Source organism: Salvia splendens, chromosome 7, assembly GCF_004379255.2.
Source record: "Salvia splendens isolate huo1 chromosome 7, SspV2, whole genome shotgun sequence".
NCBI lineage: Eukaryota > Viridiplantae > Streptophyta > Magnoliopsida > Lamiales > Lamiaceae > Salvia > Salvia splendens.
The window spans coordinates 31,758,414-31,768,964 of record NC_056038.1 but is presented as its reverse complement, the minus strand read 5'-3'; the positions used below and the strand labels follow the sequence as shown (position 1 = coordinate 31,768,964).

The 10,551-nt window shown below is 35.9% G+C and overlaps 1 protein-coding gene across 1 annotated transcript; it reads right to left on the bottom strand.

Annotated features, from left to right (window-relative positions):
• Window positions 1-2,302: 2,302 nt before the first annotated feature.
• On the bottom strand, window positions 2,303-3,248 carry LOC121740915 (transcription factor bHLH162-like). Its single transcript, XM_042133576.1, has 3 exons — window positions 2,992-3,248; window positions 2,596-2,901; window positions 2,303-2,490 (listed from the first exon to the last, which is right to left on the bottom strand). Exons 1-3 carry the CDS (start codon window positions 3,118-3,120, stop codon window positions 2,410-2,412), a joined length of 516 nt encoding a protein of 171 aa, XP_041989510.1. The 5' UTR covers window positions 3,121-3,248; the 3' UTR covers window positions 2,303-2,409.
• Between the last annotated feature and the right edge of the window lie 7,303 nt (window positions 3,249-10,551).

Genomic DNA, 10,551 nt, shown 5'->3' with positions numbered 1-10,551 from the left:
ATTTGTGGACGGATGTAAGGGAATTCGTATAACTCATTTTTTATGATAAAGATGAAGCGGCGAACGCACAGGAGTAGTAGTGTTGCAAGTCAAAAAACCATGCATAAGACACTTGGAGAATCTTATGTTTTATTTTTGTATAATTTCGTTTGTGACAAGAGTTTTATTTGCAGTGGTAATTTTGAAATGTGAATGATCGAGATAGTACTCATTCAAGTAGTAATTACTATTTGAAACATTGTTTTAAAGCAAAATGACCAAAAGTAAACAGAACGAAGACAAGTGATATATCCCACATCGGTTAGCGTGCAATAATATTATGTGTTTATATTTGCAAAACATACAAGTTAAAGCGCCGAGCCTTGTAGCGTGGGCTTGTGACCCAAGTGGGGGCATCAAAGTGATTGAACGTTGGGCCAAATCATTCAGCTGGGCTTCGGGTAGCTTGTCTGGCCCGCCCGTTCCAAGCGGCGGAGTTGGGCCAAGTGGTCTGTCCGAAGGGATGGGCCACTTGCTTCCTAAAGTGGAGGGCACCGTGTCAGGCTGGTTTCACAGAGCAGCATTAAACTTCCCGCTCTCTGCAGTGGAAGGATTACGGGCCGGTGCTGTTCGGGCCCATTCAAGTTGATTTGGTTGGCCCAATTGAACAATTGCTTTTTGAGTGTGTCGGAAGAAGGCATGTGCTGCTCTGCACGAAAAAAATAAAACATATGCACTTTATAATAAGATTTGATAAAAGCTATAAATCGATAGAGAAGTACGTCCAACAAAATCTATCGCAATCTCACTCCACATTACATGGTTCGGCGCTTCCCACGTTATCCCACTTTTTGATCGTAACATCGTAGTTGGATGCCTTTGTATTTCACAAGGTCCGAGCCTTTGGCCTTTCAGATGACATACATTGTTTGTTCAATTCTTAGCGCTATAAATAAAAATTAATAAGCTACTCTATCTAATTCACACACACACACACTGAAGTTGCATTAGTAATTGGCAATGCATCTACTTAAAAAAATAAAGTCATTCCTCGTCCTATATTCGATCTGATGTTGGACTATATATGATTGCATAGTCTCACATATTGACTTTATTGTATATGAATTATTGTATATGGCGTATATATATAGTTTAACCTATGCCCATATAGGGATGTGATCAAATACAAATTTTAAATATTGTATAAATTCCAAACTACGATCTGGACCATAAAAAAATGTCAACAAATGACAAAATAGTGGCGACAGAAAATGTCAACACAGTGTCAACGGTTGATGCTATGTTGACATTTTTTGTTGCTACTAATTTGTCATCTGTTGATATTTTTTAATGATCCAAATCATAGTTTGAAGTTTGTATAATATATGAGTTTGCATTATATTACTACCCTGCACGTATATATTTGGAAACATCTATTGGAACAATGTAAGGTTATAATCAATCTGAATTACTTGCAGAAGTTCTTCACACACGCATGCTCTACCGAATTATGGTAAACAAAAAAGGGATTTCTAAAATTACATTTATATATATATATATATATAGGATTTTGATCCATGCAAAACCATTCTTAATACAAAAATGCAGAACCAAGCATACAAAAGTCATTTTTAGGTCATTGTAAGCTTATTTTTACGTCATTATAGTAAGGATGACATGAAATGATCTTAACATGACCTCAAACCCAAAGTTTATAATATGACCTAAAACTGCTTTACAATGACCCTCCGTGTTTTTGTTTAATTATTGACCATTGGATCGTCAAATCTCATGGTCAGGATTTGGTCTGGATTTTGTATTGAGATCAATTTTTGTATTGATCATTTTCCTATATATATATATATATATATATATATATATATATATATATATATATGCTGATTTCACCACATGAAAATTTTCTATCCACTAATTATATTGTTGGTAATTGGCTAGTACAATCAGGCGATTCATACTCCAACATTTTGACAAGCAATTCATGTGGTATAACCATATCCGGATGGACACAACAAGTGATATATATAACTATATTTTCTACAGTTAAATTATGACCTGGAGAATTAGTGGGCTAAATAATTAGGTCTGGACCTAATATATGACTTTACCTTCAAGAATCGGATGATGACATAAATTAACACATCTTTTAGGTCTCATGCCAAACCATGAAATATTTTCCCTTATACATGACGGTGATAAAAAAATGAATTCCCATGACACCATAGGGTAATTAAACATGTATTATGCAGCTACTAGACATTCACATTAGTGGAGTACTATTTTTTGGAACCACAATAAATTCAGATGGCAAGAATAAAATCAAATTAATGAGCTGTCTAGAAGAAGAGACTAGAGCCTTACACCAAATTCTTCTCAAATCACACAATAATTAACAGCTCCTTGAATAAATATTTAAATACAATCATAGGCAAATTTCTGCAATCTCTCTGAAATCCTTGCAGCTGCATGATTCTGTTCAAACTGATCTCCAATCTTGACAAATAAAACAAAAAAAGTAGGCAATGAGAAATAGATATATAAGCAAACATCAGCTTGTGAGAACTAACAAAGCTATATATACTCCTACTATTATACTACCTGGGAATGAATAGTGTGGAAAACGGTGTCGTTGTGTACAGAAAAACTAGCATCGACAACTTGAGCTCCTTGTTCATGCAAGAGCCGTATGATCTGAGTGAACATGAATTGAGAATTGAGTCCAGTTATGAGCACCACTTGTAGGTCTGAACCCATTACTCGGACATCGATGTTTGGTAAATTATTAGGCCCTCCTTTGCTCCAAACAAGGCAGTTTTTCTTCTGCTTCATCTTCTCCAATTTAGCCTCCTGCATCTTTATGTAGTTCGTCGCTCCTTGTAGCTGATCCGGCAGCGAAACCATATCCTAACACACAAATTAAAACTCAAATATAGTTAAGATTCTAAATTGGAAACCAAGCAAGCATAAATGAATTAAGGAGTAATCAAGATTAACCCTAGGCCTTGATTGAGGAGGGATTAGAGAGTTGAGCTTGTTGTAGAGAGCCTTCATCTCATTTCTCCTGTTTTTCTCTATAGTTTTTCTGTCTACGACCATCCTTGAAGAGCTAGGGTTTTGATCCATCTCTGCCTCCAAATGCAATGAGGATGTGTGTGGAGTATTATTTAATGTGTGTTTTGGTTTTGGTACAAATGAGTGATGGTGAAGATTGAGAAGATAAAGGTGAATATCTTGAGCAGAAAAGGGATGAGCAGTGGGCCTCTTGTGGCATGATTTTTGACCATTTCATTTTCTCGAGTTTAGCTAATATCATCCAAGGTTTTGAAATGGGCTATACATGTCATGTGTACCTTGTACAATCAATATTATTACGAATCTACACTAATTATTTATTCAAATATATTTTTATTTACTAGTTAATTTAAAATTTATGAGACTTTACTACCAATCACCAGTTTATGTAGATTCTTAGCTAGTACTCCCCCTTGTAAAATATATTGTATTTCATTTTCCTTTTTAATTATCCTACTAAAGCTATATTTTTATTTAAAAAAATTCATTATGACATTAATGTAAATACAAAGTATTATATTTTATCTCACCATTTAACACGCTATACAAAACTTTCTAAAATCTTGTATCCTCCCACAAGTACGACATTTTTGTGTAACAAAGGAATTATATAAAAAATAGAGAAAGAGTGTGTTTCACATGAGAGTGTACTATTATATTTAAAGTACGGTCCCAAGTCTTGTGGAAAACTAACAAATACAGTCACATTTAATATTCCTTAACTAAAATACGAAAGTAGTGACGACCCCTAAATTCTAAAGTAGCTTTAGGGCATCCACAATGGGGCGTCCTATAGTCCGTCCGCTCTATAGGGCGCCCTATGTTCCGCCACATCAGCATTTCATCCTCCTATCCTTCCATCTGCAGTGGGATGCCCTATAGGCCGCCTTATAGTCCGCCCTAAGCATTTTATTTATTTGAATATTTAAAACACTACAAAAATTAGAAAAAAAACTTCATTTCATTAAAATTCAAACATTACACTACGAAATAAAAAAACTACAAATTCTCAACGGCGGTTACGGTCCCAAACTTCTTCAATCATGTCGTTCATGAGCTGAGCATGGTATTGTTGGTTGCGCATTGAGGCATGTCTAGATAGAACCTCATTGAAGCTCATCGGTAATCCTCGAACGTGGGGCGTGCTGGAGCTAGATTGGGAGTGAAATATTGTTGTGTGGGGAAAGTGAGAGATGAGAGAGAATTATTGGGGTGGGAAATGGAAGAGAAATGGGGGTTTAAGTAGATAAAAATTCAAAAAAAAAGGAAAACGCGTTGCATCGTCCGCGGTGTCGTCTGTGTGACCCGCAGTGGGGCGGACGATACCGCAGTCGATGCGTGTTCCGACGCCATCATCCGCGGACGATGTATAGGGCGCGGGCGATGCATCGGGCATCGTCCGCATGGCTACAGTGGCGGACGATAGCCCGCCCGATGCATCGGGCAGACTATCGTCCGCCCCACTGTGGATGCTCTTAGAGGGAATAATAGTTGCAGTGGTAAAAAGAGAGGGGTTTTGGCCCCAATTTGAAACTAAAGGAAAATTATCAAAAAAAAAATATACTGCTAAATTTTAAGAAAATTGGTCTTAAAATCATAAATTTTAAGCAAATTTAGTATTTTTCACGGACTTTAAAATTGATTTTAAATATCACAAACTTGTATATTATTTCCTACTTTAGGTTAATCCATATATCCTAATTGTCACAACTTAAAAAGTGGCCTAAAATTCTCCATAAATATTTTACGATTACCCACATAAAATAAGTTTTTTGCTTCACTACCATTGCCAAATCACAATCTTTCCCAGCACTAAACCCAGTTCGGAGCTGAAATTTGAATTGATGGAGAAATCGCAAACTATCTGAAATGCAAGTCATCGTCTTCTTTGTTATTTTCATCCATTCCTTGCCCCAAGTTGTCAGCAGCTTCTTTCACTGCTTTCTTATTCAATTGTCTAATGTCAAACTTTTCATTTAATTCAATTGTCTAATGTGAAACTAAGGTAGATTGTTGCTATAGTTGGTGTTGTTGGATTTACGTTCAGATGAATGGTTGTCAATGATGGAGGGGGTCGAGATGTGGTGGATGTGGAGACAAAGGTGTAAGTGGATTTAAAGACTTAGTCATGCTACAATATTGTACTAGCTTTTTTTTAGTGAATGTAACCACTGTGTCCCAAGGTAGTGCGTAGATTTATGGTGAGAGAGAAATATGACCAGAAAGATGGATGGATTGGAGTTGTGACCGGTCAAAGATTTTGACTGAATTGTAACTGTGATGGAATATTTAATTTTGTAAAAATAAATGATATAATGTTGATCTATGTTCGGAATAGATGAGATTGATATATTAATTTTCTCCAAACGGATTTCTGATAAGTGAGAAATAATATATAAAAGTTGGTTACGCTAAACGAGTTAAAGGAAATAAAACCTATAAATTAATTAAGAGTGTATTAATCATCTCATTCTCATATTGGTTTTGATACATATACTCCCTCCGTCTTGAATAACTTCTTTTTTTGTAAAACGGGTAAAAAAAACCCGATCCAACCACCTTGGGATGGGAGTATGTTATATACTAGTACTTACTATACTACTATTACTTTACTTCTAATTTATTTTAGTTATATGTTCAAGTTAACAGTAATTTAAAAAAAAAGATTTAGATCATTATGCATAAATATAAATATCATACAATTTAAAACTAAAGTATTAAATATGTTGGTATATAATAGTAGTAGTATAATGTTAGCAAAGAGAAATTTGGGTGATATCGGAGAACCGGTGTGTATCACACTCTCGCTTTTTATTAATTAATTTAGATTGTAGTATAACATGATTTGCCTTTAACTTTTCTTAATCATACTATCTTTTATTCACTTTTCAGATTTTCTATCTTGAAAGGCAGTGGAACGAGTTGGGATCCCTTAAACAAAGTGACAAGGCAGAATTTTACTTCCTTTTTCTAATCCAATCAGACTCCAGAAAATAATATACTCCACTTAGTAAAATATTTGAAATTTTGTTGTTTAAGCTTTTACATCCGAAGAGACAGTGGCGGAGGCATACAATTAATATTCATATGTTCCAAATTATTGACGTGGTCATCTACTGTCCATATCTTGAAGTAGTAAAATATTAAAAAGTGTTGTGAAGTAGTAAAATATTAAAAAGTGTTGTGTTGCGCTTTACTTAACTGGTAATATAGAAAGATGAAACGCATCAAAACTTATATTCTCGTCAGGATTAATAGATAGTAGTAATAAAGGTATAAGTTAAGTTATTATTTTTACTAAGATAGATTGAAATTCTAGGATATTTCAAAACTTTATAATTTCTTTGATTGAGCTCATTTTTCTTGATCGGTAGGTCATTTTGTTTGAGTTATAGTAAAAGTATAATATTATAAAAGTTTTAATAATAATATTAGGGTTTGTCGATTGACATTTTCCAAAAAAATGTATCCTAATGTGGGATAGTTTGCGCCGCACCCCAACATATTTCCTTCAAACAAGACAATATAATTGGACTTTGATATTGCTATGATGGTTCTTCGTTGCACTATTGTCTATTTTATGCAACACCTTCACGGTTTTTTTTCTAAAAAAGTTTCATTTAGTTTCTACAGAGTCAGGAGTATTATTTGTTCTTTTATCTATTCCCCAATTAATGTGAGAGTGAGATGGTCTCATTTTCTAAAGGATATATAAACTCCCTCTAATATTATAATCTCATTTTCGATTTTCATTATTCAATTTCTATGTATTTAAAAGAACAATGGAAGTCTTAATAAAATTTGGAGTTTCTATGCAATATATTGTCGTTAGTGTACACAATTTAATTTCAAAATTCTTACCTGATCCTTTTCTCAACATAATATTTTTTAATGATTTTACCTACTTATTCACCATCGTATTTGTTATGACTTTTGGAACATAATCAATCTTTTTCATATTATTGTGTTTTTCTTGAATAAAATAATTTACGTTCGGAATTTTTAAATTAAATTGAAGTTTTTGTGTGGACATTGAAATATAATACTCTCGGTTTAATTTAAAAATATAAACTTTAGAAATAGCACAAATTTTAATGCATAATTATTAAAATATAAAAAAATAAAATTGAAAAATAATTAAAATATTATTATTACAAAACGAAGCTCAGCTCAGCTCATCAAAAAGAAAATAATTTCTTAAATTTAAAGATCATAATTTTAAAGGGCAAACTAAAAGGAGAAGTAATTTAAAAGATCATATTGTAGGTTCGGTTAGACAATCCAAATCCACTGTCATTTATTGGGCCCAGCCCACTATTATCTGTTTTTGTGATTCATAGGGCTCAAGATTAAGAATCATAAATTTGGCCCACGCCCAGAAATACCAAACTTCAAATACACTAGTTTCTTGGACTCACGATGGAAACAATTAAAACTAGAAAACGATGTACACGCATTGCTATACAAGGTTAAAAATACTTTATTTTTTTCATAAAAATATGTGCTTTTTATTTTCATTTATCCCATAAAATATATATTTTTTCATTTATGGACAATTGTTCCAAACTCATTATTTATATATGTACATCATTTTATTTACAACTTATATCACTATAGTCAATCATTAAAACTCATTAAACAATGGGTCTCACTATCCACTTACACTACTTTAACTATCATTCACCTCATCTTTTTTATTTTACCAATTGTGTATTAATTCACATGCCATTTCAAATGCACATTAATAAAATGTTTGAAAGTTTAGATAATTTCATAAATTAACAAGGAAAATTACGTTTTTTATCATCCGAATTTCCACTAGCTAATTTTCATCGATCTATTTTCAACTACCAAAAAACCACTGCGTTACGAAAAAAATAAAACCAAGGCCAAAACACAATATTATCGACCAAAACTATATAAACGTATCCAATTAATATTCCAAATTTAACGGCCCTGTATGGAGACCGGGTCTTATTTAAATTGAATGAAATAACTACACTTCCAACTTGATTAAACTTTCCAAAGTAGAATTAATTTAATAAATGGTAAGTGTGGAAAGTAGAATTAATTTAATAAATGATAACTTAGGATAATGTTAAAATGCAAACTCTATTGTATAAACTACAAATTATGATCCGATAAAAAGATGTCAACAGATGATAAAATAACAGTAACAAAAAATATTAATACAGTGTTAACACAACATCCACCGTTAACACAGTGTTGATATTTTTTTATTGTTATTATTATATTATCTATTGGCATTTTTTAACAATCTAAATCATAATTTAGAGTTTTTACCATATTTAAAGTTTGTATTTTATTGCTATATCTCTAATAAGTTAAATCTAAATTTCGGCCTCTCTTCTCTTCTCTTCTCTTCTCTACTCAAAGCCCAAGGAAGAGTATCAGTTCGGCATTACCAAAGAGTTCGGCCCCAGCCTACAGCTCGGTAAAAGCCGACCAATCAAGCTCTACTCTCAGATCGGCAAAAGCTGCTCGGCAATAGTTCAGCAGTTCGGTCTCAGTATTCGACCGAACTGGGAGATAGTGGACTCATGCAGAACCTCCACGACCTCCACTACACGATCTATTTAGTGGTGTCAACTCATGCAGAACCTCCACGACCTCCACTACACGATCTATTTAGTGGTGTCAACTCATGCAGGATCTCATGCAGGATAGCGGACCAAACAAAGAGATAGTGGACCCATGCAGGATCTCATGACCTCCACGACATCCACGACCTAGTTAGTGGTGATGCAAGCCACGATCTTAGTTCAATGTATAAATAGAACTTAGATCAGATAGACTAAAGGAGAAAAGAGCTCTCTAGACATCAAATATCATATAGCAAGTCTGTATTTGTAAGCTGTAAACCAGATCAAGCAATACAATCTTGCCCTCCTTTCTTCCCGTGGACGTAGATTTACCTCAGTAAATCGAACCACGTAATTCCTTGTGTCGTGATCTATATTTTTTACCTGCATTTATTACCATCAAAAATTCGCCCAACCATCACTGGCGCCGTCTGTGGGAAACAGAGAACCAAATTTGTGATAAAGCGAATTTTTGACCCTTTTTCCACCCCAAAAAAAAAAAAAAAAAAAATGCATACCAGATCACGTAACACCCATAATACCGTTCGTGATAACCATGAGGAAGCTAGTCCAGCCCGCAGGTCTGGAAAACAGCCTCGGGAGAAATCTACTTCCAGTTCTCACGGAGAAGGAACAAGCCGCTCAAAGACTCATCGCACCGAGTCTTCCCAGCAGCCCGATTTGAACGAGGCTGTCAAGTTGTTTTTGGCCGAGAAGCAGGAAGAGTTCTTAATTTTCCTGCAAAAGGGCCAAAAGCCGGAGACGAAAACGGTGGATTCTCCCTCCTCATCCAGACATGAAAGTCACTACCGCAGTAGTGCCGTGTCTTCCAGGAAGAAGAATCCTCAACCCCGACATGTTCCTGTTCCTCCTCGGTACCGGAATCACAGGAGAACTCCATCTCCTCCATACCGAAGAGATGTCGGGTTCGCCATGTACGGAGCATTGAAGACTCCGTTCTCGGACGATATCACCCGAACTCCCTTGCCACAGAACTACCGAACTCCGTCGATGACTTATGACGGGTTAGTGAATCCTCATGACTTCCTGGGACGCTATCAGTATAACATGGCGAACCAGGGTCTCAATGAGGTCCATATGTGCAAGCTGTTTCCCGAGCTGCTTATCGGGAACGCAAGAAGGTGGTTCGATAGCCTCCCCCAAGGCAGCATTAGATCTTACCGAGATCTAATGGATGCTTTCCACAGGAGGTTCTTTCAGAAAGCGGAAGCCCGAATCACTTCGGCTCAGCTGCTTTCTATACGTCAAGGTCGCGACGAAAAGATCAGCGACTTTATGACGAGATTCCACAAGGAATGCCTACAAGTAGATGATCTCAATGATCTACTTGTCATTTCGGCATTCCAAAATGGAATCCTGCCCGGAGCTCTCTACAGAAAGCTCGTGGAATGCAGTCCGCAAACAGCTCAAGAGATGTGGGACATTGCGGACCAGTTCTCCCGTGCCGATGAGGCAGACCGTCGCAAACGGTCTTTAGACAGCTCATCCCGAGGAGACAGGAGGAAGCCCGATCATAGCGATCAGGGACATCCTCGCCGAACTCCTTTTGGCGATCAGGGACATCCTCGCCGAACTCCTTTTGAAAGGATTCAAAGGACTCCGGTGCAAGACCGATTGGGGCCACGTCTCAATCCTGAGAAGCCGCCCGCTCAGTTCATACCATTGAACAAGTCGAGAGCGGAAATTTTCGAACTGCATTCCGATATGTTCGAAAAACCAAAGCGGATGACGAAATCGGCCGCGCGTCGACCTCAGGATCAATATTGCTCCTTCCATCAAGACCACGGTCACGATACCGAGGAGTGCCGACATTTGGCTGCAGGTATTGATGCTCTTGTGAAAGCAGGGACGTTAAAAA